The sequence below is a fragment of the Artemia sp. Qi Xiang Cuo genome, chromosome 8 (assembly GCF_049724085.1).
Source record: "Artemia sp. Qi Xiang Cuo chromosome 8, ASM4972408v1, whole genome shotgun sequence".
Lineage (NCBI taxonomy): Eukaryota > Metazoa > Arthropoda > Branchiopoda > Anostraca > Artemiidae > Artemia > Artemia sp. Qi Xiang Cuo.
The window spans coordinates 70,643,615-70,666,695 of NC_142801.1; the positions used below are offsets into that span (position 1 = coordinate 70,643,615).

The 23,081-nt window shown below is 33.0% G+C and overlaps 2 protein-coding genes across 6 annotated transcripts in view; one reads left to right on the forward strand and one right to left on the reverse strand.

The window, feature by feature from the left end:
- The window catches only part of LOC148949761 (ceramide synthase 6-like), a 72,096-nt gene that overhangs the window by 8,841 nt on the left and 40,174 nt on the right, over positions 1 to 23,081 (forward strand). For 3 of the 5 annotated variants that reach the window (XM_089093729.1, XM_089093734.1, XM_089093730.1), the window contains exons 2-3: positions 4,838 to 5,087; positions 21,707 to 21,836. In XM_089093729.1, coding sequence (XP_088949855.1) covers positions 4,894 to 5,087; positions 21,707 to 21,836 — 324 coding nt within the window. In that variant the 5' untranslated portion in view covers positions 4,838 to 4,893. Of the gene's footprint in view, positions 1 to 194; positions 217 to 2,098; positions 2,221 to 4,837; positions 5,088 to 21,706; positions 21,837 to 23,081 lie in introns of those variants that run through there. The other 2 variants (XM_089093733.1, XM_089093731.1) reach the window with 2 other exon arrangements.
- LOC148949762 (uncharacterized) overlaps positions 1 to 23,081 on the reverse strand; it is a 126,937-nt gene that overhangs the window by 640 nt on the left and 103,216 nt on the right. The window lies entirely within an intron of this gene.

Genomic DNA, 23,081 nt, shown 5'->3' on the forward strand with positions numbered 1-23,081 from the left:
ACTAACCTGTTTTATCATAAAGAACAATATTCCTTCACCTGGTAGCCCTGTAGAAATTTTCTCGTGAAAAATTGCCAGGTACTTTGAAAATTTACCAAGAATTCAAATTTGTAATTACCATAGACATTTCATAAAGTGGAGTATTTACAGGATATATGAAGTCCAAATTGAAAAAAAATTATTTCTTCCATGAACATTGACAGGAAAAAATACAAGGTAAATGTTGCAAAACTTCTGGGACAGCTGAGTTACTTTAAAATAATGAATATTGTGTCATAGATGAAGTTATTGATTGAGAAATTTGTAAGGGTTTTTGTTTGTAGGATTTTTGTAGTTTTATTTGTGGCCTTACCAGCCAGAGGAATAAAGATTTAACGATTGATTAATAATTGTTAGATAGCACTCTCACTCTTTAGCACTCTTTACAAAGGGTTTAAAATTACGTAAATAATGTTTTGATCGTGATTTTGCTATTGAATATCGGAAATTTAAAAACATCCTATGTACACGCTTTTACAAATTAGTTTTTAAAAATATTTGAATAACAACAGAGTTACATAATTACTTGAAATGTTGAGCAAAGAATTTAGTTACCAAATACCCATAAATGTGAATGCCAAATAAAAAATGAAATAAACCGTAAGGAAAATACTTACATTGTGCTCATTTGGAAACTGAAACAACTGAAACTGAACAGTCACATTGAACAGAACAGTTTATAATGTTAAAAGTTTCAAAGCATTGTTATGCTGTGGTGTTTATGTGCCCGCTTACATGGGCTGCCTGGGGCTTGGGCTGCAGAGGCAGTTCAGTGATAATCTATCACAACCCCTGGCATTGTGCGCCCCTAGGCCCGAACCTAGTGGGCCTATTCGTAAATCCAGCCCTGCTCACTAGGTTTTAAATATCTGTAAATCTAGGCCTCTAAATTAAGGCCTGTAAATCTAAAGATCTGTAAAAAACCAGTATCAGTATAGAATTTGGCCTGTTAAAAGGAAACATAATAAGAAAACACTTCTTACTTCAATAATATGCAGACGAAAACTCCATTAATATGCAGAATGATTGTAGTTAATCATTCATAAAAACCCTTCAATTTGTTTTCCCGCTAACCCTTGGCAAATGCAAACATGTAGCCCAAATTATATATTTCCCATGCATTTTCTGCTTCTTAATTTCATCTATTAAAATCATCTGCTTCTTAATTTCATTCTTAGCTTCAGTTTATATTTATTAAGTTGAAGCAAAAGATTACTATATGGAAAATGCATGGGAAATAATTTGAGGTATATATTTGCACATAGGGTAAAGTTAAGTGCTTTCAGGAATTATCAATGACAGTTTTTCTGCATATTATGAGGCAAAAGTTATTTTTTAACATGTTTCCTTACCAAATATACCAAAAACCATTGATATGGTTTGAAATTTCAATGACACAACCATAATTGCATTTTCCAAATCTATAGCAAATGAAAAAGAGATTAAAAGTCTATTAGTCAGGATAAGTTTTTTTTTTTTATTAGTCAGGATAGTTTTTTAGTCAGGATACATATGTTTAGACCTGTGTCTGTATATAATGTATATAATATTAGCTGCTAAATTTAGCTGCCTGTAATGTATAGAAGCTGCTATAATGCAGCTTCTTAGCTGCAGAACCATGAAAAGGGTAGGGCAATATGCTCCCAGGATATGTTGGAGATCCTTGATTCTAAAAGTTCCAATTCACCTAACTTGACTATTTTCCAAGATAGCAAGAAGCCCCTAAACTAAAATTTTACCATTTGGTAAAATTCTTGGGGATTTTTTCCTAAATTTAAGACATAAGATCTACAGACCTTTAAAACTTCGTAATTTGAGATTTAGTGAAGGCTCATAACACTTTTTTTAAGGCTTTGAGACTAAAAAGAAAATTCGTTTTACCTCATTTGAGCAGGAGATTTCAATTTTCTTTCTAATTTAATCAGTTCGTGATGCCCAGGTACTTCACCTGTTTTTTGTTGTTTTATTATCCAGGGACATAGGGTAATCATGTATTTTGTAGAGCCTAAGGACCTTCCCTTTTTCTTTTTCTGTAAAAATGACTACTTCGCTCTTTTTAGGTACTAAACATCGTTTAAAATTTTGTGACAAGAATTGGCTTGCTATTTAACATATGTTGTCCCAGTTCAAATAAGGTCCTTAAACATTTGCTTCTTAGTAGGAATTTGCTTCTTAATTAAGGTAGGGTTTTTTAGTCATCTATGGTCATAAGAATTTTTTATTTGTACTTTTGTTTAAGGCAGGGTAAATAAAGCAAAATTTAAGCCTACCAGCTTAGAGTAAATTAATCAATTTAACTTGTCAAGATTTTTCAAGGCTACCCTAGGCCCTATATTGTGTGCCATAGATTTTGACTTAAAATAATTCTTTTTTAAATTTGACTTAAAATAATCAGTTTTTTCAAAACTTTCAACTTTTTATGAAGTCACATGGTATTCCACTGTGCGTGGAACTTGTAGTTTTTAACCCCCTTTCTTCCCTTATGAAACCTACTTAAGTTGCAATTTTTTAAGTTCTCCGTTTTTCTTTGAATATACAAATATATTTTTTTAAATTTAAGTTGCATATATATATATATATATATATATATATATATATATATATATATATATATATATATATATATATATATATATATATATATTCTTACTCTTGTCTAGGACCTTGTCTTTGCCATGTTCCATGGGCGCCCATAAGCTGAAGTCCAGGGGGGAGGGCAAACCTGGTCTAATTGGCACTTTTAATGCTATATAATATAAATCTCATAACAAAAATATAAAAATAAGGTAACATCATTCAGCCAGGGGGCGGGTGCCCCCTGCCCCCTTATTGGCGCCCATGCCATGTTCACTTTATCTTGTGTTAGGTATGTGCATATTTAGTATACTTATAATTTTAAATTCTTAAGTTGATGACCTTTGATATGGTCCAGCTGAAGGGTGTTTCAAAAAATCAACATGGAAATTGAAGTTGGGCAAAACACTAATCTAAAAAGACTGCTTCAGGATCTGGGATTAAGGTGTTTTATTGTCCCTTCACCGTCACGTCTCCCAGTGGCGGATCTGGCTTCTTTTGCACCCAGAGCAAAGTCTCGATAAGTGCATCCCCTCTCCCTCCACTCCCAAGAATTTTAAGGCCAAATGTTAACATAATTTCCATCTATTAAGAAAGTTTTTATTTAGGCTATTGACAAAATTTGAATACAAAATATCACAAAAATCATTGGAATTAGTTAAGTTCAGTCTACTTACTTTTATTTTAAAGGTATGGTGATTCCTTGAAAATAAATTTTTTCATAGGCCTAAGGGACAAACAAGGCCATTGGGGGGGGCAGTTGCTATCCCCCAATAATTTGGAGAAAAAATTATGTAGCCCATGCCCCTTGACCCTCCAGATGTGGACCCCTCTTTCCCCCTAGAATAAAATGCTGGAGCTACACTCCTGCCCAGGGGCGTCCCGAGGCTCGTTTTATTCGGGGGGGGGGGCGATCTTGGTAAGTTTTACCGAATCGCTACCTGATTTATGCCGAAGTTTCTGTAGAAATCAAGAATTTTGCTAAATTTCGGCCGATTTTGCAAAATTTTTGCCGAAAATTTCGCTTTCGGTGAAATTTTTACCGAATCCCAAAAAAGTTGGGTGACGCCCCTCACCGCCCCCCCCCCCTCGGGACATCCCTGCTCCTGCCTAACACTCAGTTTGAGTTAATTTTAACATCTATGGTATTTTGCTAGTTTGCCCATTTAATGCTGTTTATTGGACATGAGAAGTAAGTAAGTATAGATATGTGATATTTACATTAAACACTTCGCAGCGTCAGACACACCATGATACCAGTTGTCGTTCCTCCCCCCCCCCTCCCCGCCTCCTAGTCCAAGTATTGACATCCGTGGACATGTGAAGCATGTGACGAAAAAATGTAAAACAGTAAGAAATCTAATAAAGTAAAAAATAAAAAAGGAAATGTTTAAAAACGTAAAAAAAAAAAAACTAAATGTAAAAAGTAAAAAATCTTCTACTATAATATGGCAAACCCGTAATTATTCTCATTTGTTTACTAATTGAAAATATGTAGACTGATGTTTAAAACTGTTTTGTTGTTGTTGTTTCTGTCTAAAAAAAGATGCAGTTGTTCCTGAATAGTATTTTCAGTGTATAGTTTTTTCTTCTATTTAATATGTTCAAATGAAACTCAGAGAGGAAAGAAAATAACAAAATGAAAAATAAAATAAAAAAAGGTGAAAAAACGAGGATTTTCTCAGCCAGTGGTGAACCATGAAGAAGAAGAAATAAACAAATATTTTGACAAGGACCTCCGCCGAGTCGTCCTCAGTGCTAAAAGAAAGAAAAGAAAGAAAAAAATTCGTTGGTTTTCGTTTTTTTTTTTTTTTTTTTTTTTTTTTTTTTTTTTTTTTTTTTTTTTTAGCACTAAGGACGACTCGGCGGAGGTCCTTGTCGAAATATTTTCTTATCTCTTCTTCTTCATGGTTCGCCACTGGCTGACAAAATCTTCGTTTTTTCACCTTTTTTCATTTTATTTTTCATTTTGTTATTTTCTTTCCTCTTTGAGTTTCATTTGTCATGTATAGGCAGTGTGATCTAAGAATGTATTAATAAGTTCAGCCAGATTATTGTGGCTCCACCTATTAATTCTATGTATCTACCACAAGGGAAAGTCTTCATTGAACCATAATTTGATCTCTGCTCAAAACAATGTGATAAATACTCGTTCTGAAGAAGTTTAATATTGTTTTTATAGTTATGGCACATTGCCAAATGAATTCTTATTTTTATTTTTCAGTCAAGCCAGAATTTTAGTTAGCTTAATGTTGGTCCATTTACTCTAATCACATACTAATGGCCCAAGCTATTCAAGACGTATTCCTGGGGGTTTCTGAAAGATTTTGGACACCTGTGATATGGCTGCCACCAAATGTAACCTGGCATGATCTTAAATCAACTGAAGATGCTAGATATGCAACTACCAGTGACGTCTATTTGCCGATTTTGTTTTCATTTGTCTTAATATTCATTAGAGTTATTGTTGAAAGGTATTTCCTTTTTTTTTTCTTTATTATCTCTTAGATTAAAATCTACCTGTGTCAGTAAAAACATTTTTACATAGTGTTTGAGTTTTACATTGTATATTTACAAGTTGAATTTGGCCTATCCGATTTTTGAGCAAAGGTGTAATCTCACAATCTGAATCAGTATATGTAGCCAAGGCTAAACAAATGGTTTTTCAATTCAGGTTTATTTCTAGGAAATTTTAAAACTGAATATTTTATCTCTTTGTTTTACAAATACACACAAACAGAAATATGAACTACAGAAATATATATATATATGAAAGGGGCTGTCCCATCCTCATGGCCTCGCTCTTTACGCTAAAGTTTTTTTTTGTTTTTAAATATAAAGTTGTGAGACAGAGTCAAACTTTAGCGTAAAGAGCGAGGTGTTGAGGAGAAGATAGCCCCTTTCATATACGGAATAATTTCTGTTCGTTTTAAGTTTTAATTTCGCTATTTGAAATCACCATAAAAATCTGATTTTTTTATGTATCTATTGGTATGAAAATTCCGTTTTTTAGAGTTTCGGTTACTATATAGCCGGGTCGCTCCTTACTTACAGTTCGTTACCACGAACTGTTTGATATATATATATATATATATATATATATATATATATATATATATATATATATATATATATATATATATATATATATATATATATATATATATAGTATACATATATTATGCACACAAACAAATGCACAGAACCTTTTTTATCATAAAATTTGGTTTTCTGTCTCATGAACAGGACTTTCAAAGCGATGTGCTGGGAAGACTTACTCTTCCTACAAAAACATAAATATTTACTCACGGTTTTATATCTTTTAATAGTTAATAAAAGGCCTGTAAACTCTGGTAGATACGAATATCCTTATTATGTAGCCCCTTGGACATTTTATTGGAAGAATTTTCAATTTTTTTAATATACAGAAGTAGTAACCTATCTAGTACTTTCACAAGTGATTGCGTAATATGCCTTACCACGGGCCAGAGACCTATTGCAATGAACTCTACATGGGTTTGGTAGACCTGTTTTCTTTTATGACACCCATTTTTTGGAGGTTAAACAGAGAGAGAGAGAGAGAGTGGCGGTCACACTAACTTGATTGGAAGTTGGAGTCGGATATAAGGAGTAAATTTCATTTTTTATTTCAAATAGGGCGAGGAGGAATTGTTTTTCAAAGGCTGGTATTGAGATATTTTACATTTTAAATATACGGGAAACGTACGATTAGAAAAAATGAAAAAATCAGGATCCGTACCAAGTATTTCTCTGTAGTAACTGAGGGAGGAGGGGGTAACTATAGAGTTTAATTAATTAGTTAATTGGTAGAAAAACAATTCAATTTAGATCAGGCTATTGTGTTTTTTGTGAACTTTCTGAGGGAGGAGGGGATAACTTTTTAGTTTAAATAATTCTAGGAGGAATTGGGTTTTGTTGGATGGTATGGAAAAATGGTCCGTGTTAAATATTCGTGAAATATACGAGTATAAAAAATGTTTCACTACAAATAAGGCTATTGTGTCTTTTTGAGGGAGGAGGGGGAAAATTTTTAGTTTAAAAAATTTGTTTATGAATAGAAAAACGTTTCACTACAGATAAGGCTAATGTTTTTTTGTGAACTTTCTGAGGGAGGAGGGGGTAACTTTTTAGTTTAAATAATTCTAGGAGGAATTGGGTTTTGATGGATTGTATGTAAAGATGGTACGTGTTAAATATTCGTGAAACATACGAGTATAAAAAATGCTTCAAATCTGATAAGTCTTTTGTGTCTTTCTGATCTTTCTGAGGTAGGAGGGATTAACTTTTTATTATAAAAAAATTGAATGTGAGTATAAAAAAGCTTCAATACAGATATGGCTCTTATGATTTTGTGACTTTCTGAGGGAGGAGGGGGTAACTTTTTAGTTTAAATAATTTGTTTATGAATAGAAATAAGATTCACTAAAGATAAGACTATTGTGTTATTGTGAACTTTCTGACGGATGAGGGTGAAACTTTTTAGTTTAAATAATTTTAGGAGGAATTGGGTTTTGTTGGATGGTATGGAAAAATGATACGTGTTAAATATTCGGAGAACATACGAGTAGGAAAATGCCTCACTACAGATAAGGCTATTGTGTCTTTCTGAACTTTCTGAGGGAGGAGGGGGTAACATGTTAGTTTAAAAAATTATATTAGTATTATAAAAAAGCTTCACTACATATAAGGATATTGTGTTTTTGTGAACTTTCTGTGGGAGGAGGGGGTTACTTTTTAGTTTTAAAATTTTGTTTATGAATAGAAAAACGCTTCACTACAGATATTGCTATAATGTTCATTTACAGACCAGATCTCTACTTCATATATTTTTTTGATAAATTGATAGGTAATTTGAATAAAAGGAATTCAAAGATTTTGTCTATGAAATAAAAGTTAACTCAATTTGCAAAAACGTATTCCATTTTGCACAACTCTGATCTGATTGAATTGTCGCCGACAATGAGATTTAATCACTGCTAAGCCTATTGTTACTGTGATAGAGTTACCCGATTTACAGCTTAGTGTTAACTGACAGACTTCCAAATACGAACATTTTGAAAAGCAGACAAAAAATAACAAAAGTTGCACTTTACTGAAAAATACAAGTGAATATTTTTTTTTTGCAAAAACTGAATTTTGTTTCTAAACTATTACATTTTTATCCTATTTTGTTTTATTTCATTTGCATTAACCGAACTTTACTTCTTGTATGGTTTACAGCTAATAGAACAGTACCATAGAATTTTACTAAACTTTTTTTTATTTATAAAAATGTACTATCTTAAAAATTTTGGGGGGCATAAGACACATATTAAATGATATTAACATTTTGATTGCTAAATATTAGTATATGTAAATGAAACTGACAATGAACATTAACTTGTATTTGTCAGTGAAGTGCAAATTCTGTTCTGGTCTTGGGAACGCATATGGGTTTCGAGCCCAACTTATGTTAATTTCTGCTCGTTTTGAGTTTGACTCGGTTAATATATTTTTTTTTTTTTTTTTTTGCAAAAACTGAATTTTGTTTCTAAACTATTACCTTTTTATCTTATTTTGTTTTATTTCATTAGCATTAACCTATTAATTTTTTTTTCTGCAAAAACTGAATTTTGTTTCTAAACTATTACATTTTTATCCTATTTTGTTTTATTTCATTGGCATTAACCGAACTTTACTTCTTGTATGGTTTACAGCTAATAGAACAGTACCGTAGAATTTTACTAAACTTTTTTTTATTTATAAAAATGTACTATCTTAAAAATTTTGGGGGACATAATACACATATCAAATGATATTTACATTTTGATTACTAAATATCAGTATATGTATATTAAACTGACAATGCGGATTAACTTGTATTTTTCAGTAAAGTACAAATTTTGGTCTGGTCTTGGGAACGCAAAGGGGTTTTACACCCAACTTATGTTAATTTCTGCTCGTTTTGAGTTTGACTCGGTTAATTATTGTAATTTCTGTTCATTTTGGGTTTCATTTTTTTATCGATGCTGATTTGTGGCAGTTTCATGATTGGTAGATTATTTGATGTTTTTTTGCTAATTTTTTGTTTATCATTACGTTTAATATCTACCCACCAAATGCTCCAAGCCTCAGAAGAAAAAGGGATTTTGAAAACCGGGAGCCTGATTTTCGAAAAAAGGGAGAAACACCCCCCAAAAAGTCAATAAGTTGGGGCGTGCCTTCCCAAGACCAGAATTGCAGTCCCTCCCCCTGGAGACTGTGGGGGATTAAGTCATCCTCAATGACATAGTTATTAGATATTTCGACTTTGCTGAACAAAATGGCTTTCTAAAAATTTGGATTGTGTAATTTTTGGGAAATTCAATATGAAATGGGTAATAGTTGCCCCTTCAGTTTTTTGGTCACTTAAACAGGGAATTAGAACTTTCAACAGTCATTCAAATGAGCCCTCCTGTCGGATGTTCGCTACTATCCTAAACATTAGCTGAAGCTGGCTTCAAACGTTGGGCCAAAAAGATTCATATTACCATAGTTACGAATTGTTTATGGAATTGGTGGTCTGTAAAAAGGCCACTGGGTACTAATGAGTATGATGACTATTTTAAAAAATCATCATTGCTTGTCATCCACTCAGTGTCACTCCAATCTATATTACAGGTATGTTCGTTCTTCTTCTTCTTCTTAGGATATCTCACACACATATTCCGAGAAGGAATATCTATTGGTACCCATTTACTAAAAAATCGAACCTCGTCCTCTGGGAAGTGTATCTTACTCGGAAATATCTCACAACCAAAATCTTCCAGGTTAAATAACGGTATATCCAAATTACATTTTTCGATTCAAAGTTGGTCAGCGGGCGCAGTCCCCTTTGTATACGCTGCTGTTATGCTAAAAAACCAGCATATCTCTCTAACTTTCTCCTCTATTGAGTATAAATACTTCACTGTGTTATAATATGGACGAATCTTTCTATTATATTAACCTAGTTTGTTTATTAAGTATAGTGTTCTGCGCCACCTCTCTTCATTGTACGCATACATATTATAGTTTATATACCAGTGGTAGCAAGAGACCTCTTGATGATCAGTAGTCAACAGTAGAAATGCGCATTCAAAAATCACTCCACACGCTGTTTTCTTCACGCTAATGTATTTACAGTAAAAAACGCCATACATCTTTGAAGTTATATTGATAGAATGGATATTCCTTCTATTTAAATTTCCAAATTGAAACTACATTATATACAAAGGAAATTGAATATATTAACATCTCAAACAAGAATTTTTAGGTACTGATTTCTTCAAATAATATCAAGAGGATTTGTTTTTACACTGGTCACAGTATGGAATGTGTTACTAAAATTTTGTTTAAAGAAATTGAATACCATTCTTATCAGATTCAAACGCTTAATATCCCTAGGCATATGCGATTATGGTTAGTTACTACGAAAATCATACGGGAGAGGAATCTACATCTTGGGGATTAAAAGAAATTAAACTTCTTCTTATCAGATTCAAACGCTTAATAACCCAAACTTATGCGACTCAAATTTCTCTTTAGAGTGCTAACGTGTATCTGTTGAAATAATTTAAGTCCAGTTTTAGAATTCCTATCAAGTCGAACTGTTAAGTAGAAAAAAGAATACCAGTGGGAAAGCCACATTGTGTCTCTGACCAATCACAGAGTACAATTGTTAGAGCCGTAAGCATATTTTGTCATTTTAAGATACGTACAAAAAAAAATAAAGTTGAATAATTTCGAAGTTAAAAAAAAAATAGTTTGTTTTTATGAAAAAAAAATATTGAATTAGAACCATCAGTCCTCATTATTATTTGTATCCAAAACAGGATTTAAGTTTCACATTTGAACCAGAGAATGGACTAAGTTTCAAATTTGAACGAGAGAATTGTATTTTCCATAATTTTCTTACAGGAAACTAGAGTTTATGATCAAAAACCCCTATTAGCTCAGATTCTACAGAAATAGTTTATTTTACGATCCATACCTGGACTTAAGTTTCACCTATGAACCAACAAATTGTATTTTCCATAATTTTCTTACAAAAAACTAGAGTTTACGGTCAAAAACTCTTATTAGCTTAGATTTTTCACTAGCAACTCGCCCTCCACTATAACTTCGCTAATACATCCTTCTGCCAATCAATCCCATCTCCCCCAAAACATTTTTCAGACATTTCATCTTAAATTTTTTTATTTCAACTAATCCACACGGGTTTTTCGGGGTTTTCGCGCGCGACTCTAAGTGAACCTAGATCAACCCAAGAAAAAAGTTTTTGTCACTCTAATAAGTTTATCGCTAGTTTTTTTTTCCAACTGAAAGTAAGGAACAACACTAATATTTTTTCAAACAGTTCGTGGTAAGGAACTGTAAGTAAGGAGCGACACGGTTCAATAGTAACCAAAACTCTAAAAACTGGAATTTTGATATCCATGGATACATCAATAGAATCATATTTTTATGCTGAATTGAAATATATAAGTGATTTCAACTCATTAAATTTAGTTTTACCAATCAAAAGTTATGCGCCTGAGAAGATTTGCATTATTTTTGAATAAAGGAGGAAACTCCCCCTAAAAGTCATAGAACTTTAATATAAGTGATTTCAACTCATTAAATTTAGTTTTACCAATCAAAAGTTATGCGCCTGAGAAGATTTGCATTATTTTTGAATAAAGGAGGAAACTCCCCCTAAAAGTCATAGAACTTTAATCAAAATCATACCGCCCGATTCAGCGTATGAGAAAACCCTACTTCGGAAGTTTCAAGCTCCTATCTGCAAAAATGTGGAATTTTTTATTTTTTTTTTGTCAGAAGAAAGATCACAGATGCGTGTTTATTTTTTTTTCTATTTTGTTTGTGGTAACGAACTGTAAATAGGGAGTGACACGGATCAATAGTAACCGTAACTCTAAAAACCAATCAATAGCTTGCTCACATGCTGTTACAAAACTCCTGGTCTACTTCGGAAGTTTCAATCTCCTATCTTCAAAATTTTGTAATTTTGTATTTTTTTTTTGACATAATAAATATCACAGATGTGTGTTTATTTTTTTTTTTGTTTTAGATCTTACGTACTTTAAGTTATGAGCGATACTGATCAAAATTAACAGAAACGTTTATTTTTTTTAATTTTTTCGGTTTAAAGAAAATGAGGGAGGGGGTGGCAATGATAAAAATTAAACGACAAACTAAAAAATAATTAATAGCTAGCTCAAATGCTGCTATAAAACTCCTTATCTACTTCGGAAGTTTCAATCTCCTCTCTGCAAAAATGTTGAATTATGTATTTTTTTTTACAGAAGACATATAACAGATTCGTGCTTATTTTTTTTTCTATTTTGCTAGTCGTTACGAACTGTAAGTAAGGATCGACATGTCTCAATAGAAACCGAAATAATAAAAACAAGCAAAGAGCTTGCTGAAATGCTGTTACAAAACTCTTGATCAACTTGGAAGTTTCAAGCTCCTCTCTGCAAAAATGTTGAATTATGTATTTTTTTTTGTCAGGAGAAATATCGCAGATGCGTGTTTATTTTTTTTATTGTGTTCGTGCTTACGAACTGTAAGTAAGGAGCGACACGGCTCAATAGTAACCGAAACGTTTATTTTTTTTATTGTGTTCGTGGTAAGGAACTGTAAGTAGGTAGCGACACGGCTCAAGAGTAACAGAAACTATAAAAACCAATTAAGAGCTTGCTCACATGCTATTACAAAACTCCTCGTCTAGCTCGGAAGTTTTAAGCTCCTATCGGCAAAAAATTGGAATTTTGTAGCTGTTTCCAAAAGATTTAGGATGCATTAACCAGAAATGACTTAATAGTGTTTGACTGGCAGAAGGATGTATTAGCAAACTTATAGTGGAGGGCGAGTTGCTAACAAAAAACCAATGTTGATGAGTTGAAATAAATTTTTTTTTTAGCAAGAAATGTCTGAAAAGTGTTGTAGGGGAGATGGATCGATTGCAAGAAGGATGTAGTAGCGTAGTTATAGTTGAGGACGAGTTGCTAGCGAAAACCCTGTGTGGATGAGTTGAAAAAAAAAAATTTAAAAAGAAATGGCTGAAAAGTGTTTTTGGGGAGATGGTTTGATTGGGAGAAGGATGTATTAGCGAAGTTATAGTGTAGATCGAGTTGCTAGCGAAAAATCTAAGCTAATAAGGTTTTTTGACCGTAAACTCTAGTTTTTTGTAAGAAAATTATGGAAAATACAATTCGTTGGTTCATAGGTGAAACTTAAGTCCAGGTATGGATCGAAAAATAAACTATTTCTGTAGAATCTGAGCTAATAAGGGTTTTTTTTACCATAAACTCTAGTTTCTTGTAAGAAAATTATGCAAAATATAATTCTCTCGTTCAAATGTGAAACTTAGGTCCATTTTCTGGTTCAAATGTGGAAAAAACCGTGTGAATGAGTTGAAATAGAAATTTTTTAACAAGAAATGACTGAAAAGTGTTTTGGGGGAGATGGGTTGATTGGCAGAAGGATGTATTAGCATAGTTACAGTGGAGGCCGAGTTGCTAGCGAAAAACCCGTGTGGATGAGTTGAAATAAAAAATTTTAACAAGAAATGGCTGAAAAGTGTTTTGGGGGAGAGGGGTTGATTGGCTGAAGGATGTATTAGCGAAGTTATAGTGGAGGGCAAGTTGCTAGTGAAAAATCTAAGCTAATAAGGGTTTTTGACCGTAAACTCTAGTTTCTTGTAAGAAAATTATGGAAAATACAATTTGTTGGTTCATAGGTGAAACTTAAGTCCAGGTATGGATCGTAAAATAAACTATTTCTGTAGAATCTGAGCTAATAAGGGTTTTTGATCATTAACTCTAGTTTCCTGTAAGAAAATTATGGAAAATACAATTCTCTCGTTCAAATATGAAACTTAGGTCCATTCTCTGGTTCAAATGTGAAACTTAAGTCCATTTTCAGATACTCATAATAATGAGTTCTGATGGTTCTAATTCAATATTTTTTTTTTAATGAAAACAAACTGTTTTTTTTTAAACTTCAAAATTATTCAACTTTTTTTTTTGTACGTATATTAAAATGACAAAAATATAATTACGTATCTAAAAAATTTGCCGTATGATTGGTCAGAGACACAATGTTGGTTTCCCGTTTGTATTCTTTCTTCTACTTCATAGTTCGACTTGATAGGAATTCTAAAACTGTAATTAAGTTATTTAAACAGATGGACGTTAGAACGCGCAAGAGGCATTTTAGTCGCATAAGTTTGGGTTATTAAGCGTTTAAATCAGATAAGAAGAAGTTTAATTTCTCTTAATCCTCAATATGTAGTTTTCTCTCTCGTGTGATTTTCGTAGTAACTACCCATAATCGCATATGCTTAGGGATAATAAGCGTTTGAATCTGATAAGAATGGTGTTTAATTTCTTTAAACAAAATTTTAGTAACACATTCCACACTGTGACCAGTGTAAAAACAAATCCTCTTGATATTATTTGAAGAAATCATTACATAAAAATTCTTGTTTTAGATGTTGATATGTTCAATTTCTTTCTTATATAATGTAGTTTCAATTTGGAACTTTAAACAGTTTGAATATCCATTCTATCAATATAACTTCAAAGATGTATGGCGTTTTTGACTGTGAATACATTGGCGTGAAGAAATCGGTATGTGGAGTGATTTTTGAATGCGCATTTCTACTGTTGACTACTGATCATCAAGAGGTCTCTTGCTACCTCTGGTATATAAACTATAATATGTATGCGTACAGTGAAGAGAGGTGGCGCAGTACACTATACTTCATAAACAAACTAGGTTTATATAATAGAAAGATTCTTCCATCCTATAACAAAGGGAAGGATTTATCCTCCATAGAGGAGAAGGTCAGAGAAGTATGCTGTTATTTTGGGAAAACAGCAGCGTATACAAGAGGGACTGAACCCACTGACTAACTTTTAATCGAGAAATGAAAATTATATATATTGTTATTTAACCTGGAAGATTTTAGTTGTGAGATATTTCCGAGTAAGAGGACGAGGTTCGATTTTTGAGTAAATGGGTAACAATAGACATTCCTTCTCGGAATATGTGTGTGAGATATCCTAAGAAGAAGAAGAAGAACAAACAAATCCGTAATATAGATTGGAATCATACTGAGTGGATGACAAACAATGATGAATTTTTTCAATAGTCATCACACTCATGACTACCCAACGGTCTTTTTAAAGACCACCAATTCTATAAACAATTCGTAACTATGGTAATATGAATCTTTTAGGTTCAATGTTTGAAGCTAGCTTCAGCTGAAGCTTAGGATAGTAGCGAACTTAATCCCCCACTGTCTCCAGGGGGAGGGACTGCAATTCTGGTCTTGGGAAGGCATATGGAGTTTCACGCCCCAACTTTTTGACTTTTTGGGGGGTGTTTCTCCCAAAAATCAGGCTCCCAGTTTTCAAAACCCCTTTTTCTTCTGAGGCTTGGAGCATTTGGTGGGTAGATATTAAACGTAATGATAAACAAAAAATTAGCAAAAATAACATCAAATAATCTAGCAATCATGAAACTGCCACAAATCAGCATCGATAAAAAAATGAAACCCAAAATGAACAGAAATTACAATAATTAACCGAGTCAAACTCAAAACGAGCAGAAATTAACATAAGTTGGGCGCGAAACCCCTATGCGTTCCCAAGACCAGAACAAAATTTGCACTTTACTGAAAAATACAAGTTAATGTGCATTGTCAGTTTAATATACATATACTGATATTTAGTAATTAAAATGTTAATATCATTTGATATATGTCTTATGTCCCCCAAAAATTTTAAGATAGTACATTTTTGTAAATAAAAAAAAGTTTAGTAAAATTCTATGGTACTGTTCTATTAGCTGTAAGCCATACAAGAAGTAAAGTTCGGTTAATGCTAATGAAATAAAACAAAATAGGATAAAAAAGTAATAGTTTAGAAACAAAATTCAGTTTTTTTAAAAAAAAAAATAAATAGGTTAATGCTAATGAAATAAAACAAAATAGGATAAAAATGTAATAGTTTAGAAACAAAATTCAGTTTTTGCAAAAAAAAAATATATAAATATATTAACCGAGTCAAACTCAAAACAAGCAGAAATAAACATAAGTTGGGCGTGAAACCCATATGCGTTCCTAAGACCAGAACAAAAGTTGCACTTTACTGACAAATACAAGTTAATCCGCATTGTCAGTTTAATATACATATACTGATATTTAGTAATATAAATGTAAATATCATTTGATATGTGTCTTATGTCCCCCAAAATTTTTAAGATAGTACATTTTTGTAAATAAAAAAAAGTTTAGTAAAATTCTACGGTACTGTTCTATTAGCTGCAAACCATACAAGAAGTAAAGTTCGGTTAATGCAAATGAAATAAAACAAAATGGGATAAAAATGTAATAGTTTAGAAACAAAATTCAGTTTTTGCAAAAAAAAAATATTCACTTGTATTTTTCAGTAAAGTGCAAATTTTGTTATTTTTTGTCTGCTTTTCAAAATGTTCGTATTTGGAAGTCTGTCAGTTAACACTAAGCTGTAAATCGGGTAACTCTCTCACAGTAACAATAGGCTTAGCAGTGATTAAATCTCATTGTCGGCGACAATTCAATCAGATAAGAGTTGTACAAAATGGAATACCTTTTTGCAAATTGAGTTAACTTTTATTTCATAGACGAAATCTTTGAATTCCTTTTATTCAAATTACCTATCAAGTTATCAAAAAAATATATGAAGTAGAAATCTGATCTGTAAATGAACATTATAGCAATATCTGTAGTGAAGCGTTTTTCTATTCAAAAACAAATTGTTTAAACTATAAAGTTACACCCTCCTCCCTCAGAAAGTTCAGAAAAACACAAAAACCTTATCTGTAGTGAAGTGTTTTTCTATTCATAAACAAATTTTTTAAACTAAAAAATTACCCCTCCTCCCTCATAAAGTTCAGAAAGACACAATAGCCTTATCAGTAGTGAAGAATTTTCCTAGTCTTATGTACTACAAATATTTAACACGTACCATTTTTCTTTACCGTCCAAAAAAACCCAATTCCTCCACTAATTATTTGAACTAAAAAGTTTCCCCTCCTCCCTCAGAAAGTTCACAAAAACGCAATAGCCTTATATTTAGTGAAGTGTTTTTCTATTCATAAACAATTTTTTTAAACTAAAAAGTTTCCCCCTCCTCCCTCAGAAAGTCACAAACACATACGCGCCTTATCAGTATTGAAGCTTTTTTATATTTATACACAAATTTTTTAAACTATAAAGTTTAACCCACCTCCCTCAGAAAGTTCAGAAAGACACAATAGCCTTATCCGTAGTGAAGCATTTTTCTACTCGTATGTCTCCCGAATATTTAACACGTACCATTTTTCCATACCATCCAACAAAACCCAATTCCTCCTAGAATTATTTAAACTAAAAAGTTACCCCCCCTCCCTCAGAAAGTTCACAAAAACACAATAGCCTTATCTGTAGTGAAACTTTTTTCTGTTCATAAACAAATTTTTAAAACTAAAAAGTTACCCCCGCCTCCCTCAGAAAGACACAATAGCCTTATATTTAGGGGAGCATTTTTTACACTCTTAAGTTTCCCGAATATTTAACTCGTACCATTTTTCCATACCATCCAACAAAACCCAATTCCTCCTAGAATTATTTAAACTAAAAAGTTATCCCCTCTTCCCTTAAAAAGTTCACAAAAACACAAGGGAATTATCTTTGTTGAAGTTTTTTTCTATTCATTAAAAAATTATTTAAACTAAAAAGTTACCCCCACCTCCCTCAGAAAGATCATAGATACAGATTAACCTCATATGTAATGATACATTTTTCTGCTCGTATGTTTTCTGAATATTTAACACGTACCATTTTTCCATACCATCCAATAAAACCCAATTCCTCCTAGAATTATTTAAACTAAACAATGAAAATTACTCCTTATATCCGAATCCAACTACTAATCAAGTTAGTGTGACCGCCACTCTCTCTCTCTCTGTTTAACCTCCAAAAAATGAGTGTCATAAAAGAAAACCGGTCTGCCAAACCCATGTAGAGTTCATAGTAATAGGTCAATGGCCCGTGGTAAGGCATATTACGCAATCACTTGTGAAAGTACTAGATAGCTTACTACTTACAGATGAATATATGCATGACTTTTGAAAAATGACTAAGCAACAAATATAGATAATTTGATGATTCCGACTGCATATTTAAGTTTCTCCTCTTATTTGTATTAATTAAAAAAAGAGCTTGTTTCACAAAATAAATATTATAAAGAAAATTAAAGAGCTATGTTAAACAGAAAATGAGCCGAAATAAAGTCAACTAATTTTCTAAGGGTCAAACTACAATAAATCACCTTTATTAAATAATTCGAGAAAAAATTTCACCTTAATGAATTTTCACTAAGAACATAGAGCACTTTATTGCAGTTTACTTTATTTTGTATTTTACAGATTTTGCACACAAGAACAATATTTGCACTTTACTAAAAATAATCCGTTTTTTAGCTATGTATTTCTGTTTTCCATAACATAAAAAAAAATTAGAAAATCACCATCTTAACCAAGATTACAGAAAAATAAATACTATTGGAATTATTGAACTAAAATTAGAGAAAACATTTAAAATGTGTGTTTTTTTTAGTAAAGTATGAATTATGTTCTGATCCATAGAAAGAACGGTTGGCATCAGCCCTAATCCTCTTATTATCTGCTTGTTTTGAGTTTGAATTGGTTATTGTAACTTCTGTTCATTTTGGACTTTATTTATTTATTATAGGGGATTTAGGGTAGTTTTATTTTTGGAAAATTAGTTGACTTTATTTCTGCTCATCTTTGATTTTAATGGAGGTCTTTACTTTTCTTTGAAAAACCTCTTTCGTGGAAAAAGTTTTTTAAATTAATTTATGTTCGTTTTTTATTGACAGTCTTTTTCATCATTAAAGAAAAGAGTGTTTTAAATCATTCTGGTTTTTCTCCATAAGAATCCAAATTTGGGCTTACTGTTTCTATGCTGGATAAAATTATTAAATAATTTCCAATAATATACGCTCTTTTTAAAATCTGGACACACTTAGTATCTTTGATAAAGTTTTACACATTCTCAACATGTCCTGAAAAATAAAACTTACCCTTTTCTGTTCCTAAGACATTGTATCTATGGCATTTTGACAACTTGGAACATACATCCATTTACCAATGACAGTCCTTGTCAGCCAACAGTCTACAACCAAACAATAAGTGGGTCTTTTCCGAATAGGGTGGAAGGGTGTCTTAAGGAAAGATTTAAGGGAAATGGGAAATTATTGGGAAAGTGTAAAGAGAGAGGCTTTAAATAGATTGGCATGGAAGAGGAGCGTGTGTAGCTGTGTTGGCTTCACACGGCTTGGTGCTTCTCTAAGTTGTTAGTAGCAGCAGTATTAGCAGTTGTTGCCGCTCCTCGATATCAATTGTAAAAAAAATTTGCCATAATCTTTTATCAGATATCTAGAGCAGGATTTTGAGTGTAGGACAAAGTCTATTTGGCCTCTATATATTTTTTACTGATTTTCAAGTGTTCAAGCTGTATTTAAAAAAAAAATCGAATACAAATTTTTTTAACCCTCTTTCATATTGACGCGCCGAACTTTTGAATTTAGATGCGCAAGCTCTGCACCACACTTACGACGGCAAAAGTTAGAGCTTCCGCCGCGAAATATAACGCTTTGCAAGATTTGAACCAAGCTTATTTTGGCAGTTGAAAGTTTGGCAGACTTATTGCAAGAATGACCTGGATTTTACGATAGAAAGCTCCCTGATTAAACCTCACTCATAATAATATGATAGGAAATCGATTTATTACCAGCCAATACTATACAAAATACAATGGGCGCCAGAGTATAAGAAAATAATAACAAAAAAGGGCAAAAAACAGAATACAATTTTACACAAAAGGCTAATGTGATCATCCCAGTTGCTTATGTTCTAACCGCAGATTTCTTTCTTAACTATTTTCATTTGGGATTGGTTCTGACGCTTGTTGTCGCATGTCTTTTAGCCGCAGATTTCTTTGTGCTTCATTTTCGTGTATTCCCCAGACATTTTTCCGTTCCTGTTTCTTTAGCTGTTCGGATTCATTTAAAATCATGTGTAATTTCAGATGACGTCATAGATACCAAAAAATCCTTTCCCAGCTTTTCCTCTTTCGTCATATTTCTGCTTTCATTGTGTCGTTGCCTAATTCAGTAATAAGTGCACTCTGAAATATCTAAATTAATTATTGGCATAATTATCGTTTTATTCTTTACTTTCAAGTCATAGGGTTACTAATCAGCAATTTCAGTTGAATTAAGAAATTCTGGTGTGAATTCAATTTCTCCTTCCTGTTTATCCTTTACAGACGCTAAAATAGCATGTTCCTTATTCCATTGCAATTTCTGGATTCCATGCCTCTTTCCTGTTTACCCTTCACAGACACCAAAGTAACTTGACTCCATTCTAGAGTGGTTAAGAAATTCATATGTGAATTATTTTTCCTTTTCCTGTGTATCTTTGCAGACGCTAAAATAACATGTTTCTTCACTCTAGGGTGAAAAATCCATAATTTCTATTGAATTAAGTAATTGTGGCGTAAAATCGAATTTTTACTTCCTGTTTATCCTTCACCCACTCACGCACACAAAACTAACACTTTCCTTCATTCCCTTGTAATTTGGCTTTGTCATATAAGAGCAGATTTCGATGTGCTGAACGGTACTGAACTGAACGGTTGTCTTAGCCAGTTTGGTAATCTTGGTGCTCCTTCTAAACTGGATGACAACCGTTCAGTTCACTTCTCTTCATAACTGAACATAATAATATAAAATTCGTACTTGAAAATGTAACGTATGGGCCATCTAATGTTTAGAGTTTGAGCTACTGATTATTTTATTTGGAACGGCTGATGAAATTCATGAGCTGACACAAATTTAAGTGATGACATGGATGACATATGGTTTTAACAGTGCGGGGCCCTTGCCCCACAACACGCGTTGCCATCGGTCTTTAGTATATTGTTTTTGGATAAAGTGTAATAATATTTCTTTATTGTTCAAGTTTCCCCTCTCTCTCTCTCTCTCTCTCTCTCTCTCTCTCTCTCTCTCTCTCTCTCTCTCTCTCTCTCTCTCTCTCTCTCTCTCTCTCTCTCTTTCTCTCTCATGTTTTTTTTTTTAATTTTTGGTGTTTTGAATAGAAATAGTGAAAAAGAACCAACAGACGTTGCCATCGGTCTTTAGTATATTGTTTTTGGATAAAGTGTAATAATATTTCTTTATTGTTCTACCCCCCCCCTCTCTCTCTCTCCCTCTCTCTTTCTCTCTCCTTCTCTCTCTCTCTCTCTCCCTCTCTCTCTCTCTCTCTATCTCTCTCTCACTCTCTCTCTCTCTCTCTCTCTCTCTCTCTCTCTCTCATGTTTTTTTTTTAATTTTTGGTGTTTTGCACAGAAATAGTGAAATTGAACCTTACCCAAAACTATGAAATAGTGAACAAAAATATGACTATATTTTTGCATTGACTATTTGCAAATGCACTGAGAAATTAATAGTTAAAATTAGTATATAAAATAAACTAAAAACACCTAAAGTTCCAAAAAAAATGTTAAAGACTTTTGAAAAATGACTAAGCAACAAATATAGATAATTTGACGATTCCGACTGCATATTTAAGTTTAACATCAAATCTTTATTAGAATTGTAAAGTTTGGTTCTTGAAGCAACTAAAAGTTTAAATTTACAGACCAGTGTAATTAATATGCATCTTAAGGTACATCTATTGGCTTTTTGGCTGTCTATCTGGAACCAATCGTAAAGCAGGATGTCCTGAAATGGCGTGGGAATAGGCCAGTAGAAAGAATTTTATGGCAATAGTAACCTCATGGGGGAAGGCAGTAAAGAGTGAAACTCTGAACAAATTGTGACACAGGAAGGCGTGTGGGGCTGTGTTGGCATTAGCCGGTGTGGTGCTGCGATGTGTTGTCAGTTATAGTAGCGGTAGTGCTAAATGGGAAATAATTCCTGTTCTACTTTTCACTTGAACTATTTTTCCATTTTAGATTTATATTTTGTCCTATTGCTGTTGCCTATGGATTAAAGGCACAAGTGAAAAGAAGTAGTTTACCTGATAATCCTACACTAGAAAAAGCCTACTTATCATCTCGAAAGGGGAAAGTCTCCAAGAAAGAGGTAATTTCAGAATCAGAATCATTTTAATGAAAACAGCTGTCATAGACACATTAAAAAAAATGCACTAAAAGGCGCTGTTTTTTACATGAAAACACTTCTCTACATTTTATTAAAAGCACTTGTAAAAAAAAAGGAACAAAGGAGTTACTAAGTCTGTTTGTGCGGCACGAGACGGGCATAAGTTTGCTTTTGCTTCTGGTATTTCCGCGGACAGGCATTTTAGGTGGTAATATTGTACTATGTACAGGACTAGACAATAAAAACTGGCCAAAACGAATCATCAGCTGAAAACGGCAATCACGAAGGCTTGGTATTTCAAGTGACTTCAGAGCGGAGCTATAATCTACATATTTGTCACAAAGAATGACCTTTACAGCTCGTTCCTGGATCCCCTCCAAATCATCACTTAAATAATCTATGTGATGAACTTGTGTGGGCCCCAGACGGGACACGCATATTCAAGGATGGATCGAATAAAAGTGAGGTACGCTATTTTCAGCTGATACACTGGAAAACCTAGGCGGCGCATCGCCACCAGTGTCCACATAGCATTTTGTCCCTTCTTAACCCGCTCTTGTACATGAATAGAGAACGAACAGTCCACACTAAAGGTGACGCACAAGATAGTCGCACACGAAGCAGAAGGGAACAAAGTCGCGGGGTAGATAAAATCGCGTTTAAGTGGGTTGAACCTCAAAACCTTTGATTTATTCTCATTAATTTGAAGACTGTTCGCAGTACACTGTGATTTAAACTGATCGGAAAAATTTGGGTCGAACTGGGCTACAGCTTGCGAATCCTTTACGTGGTATTTAAGAAGCGCAGACAAATCATCGACGAATTTAAAACGATCGTCAAAGTCAGAAAGTACATAGTTGATAACAGCCAGGAAAAGAAGAGCTGCTAATTTGGTACCTTGTGGGGCGCCACATGTAATTTCCACCCATTCCGATTCAATATCACCGGGAAAAAGGGCGTACACTTTTTGATACCTGTGACGTAAGAAATCAACTACTAATTGGAGGATGTGCTTACGGGCATAAGTCATCAGAATTCAAATTCAAACGCCAGTGTAACATTAGCCTTATGCCCTGACGTGATTCTTTTTATATATTGTGCAGCTAAGCAACAATTTTAGTATAAATAGGGCCCAAAATCCTATCAATTGACAATTCTTACATAGCCAATCCGTTTAGAACTTGAACTGTCGAAAAGCAAATTTTGCAATTTCCCAGTTTCGGAGGA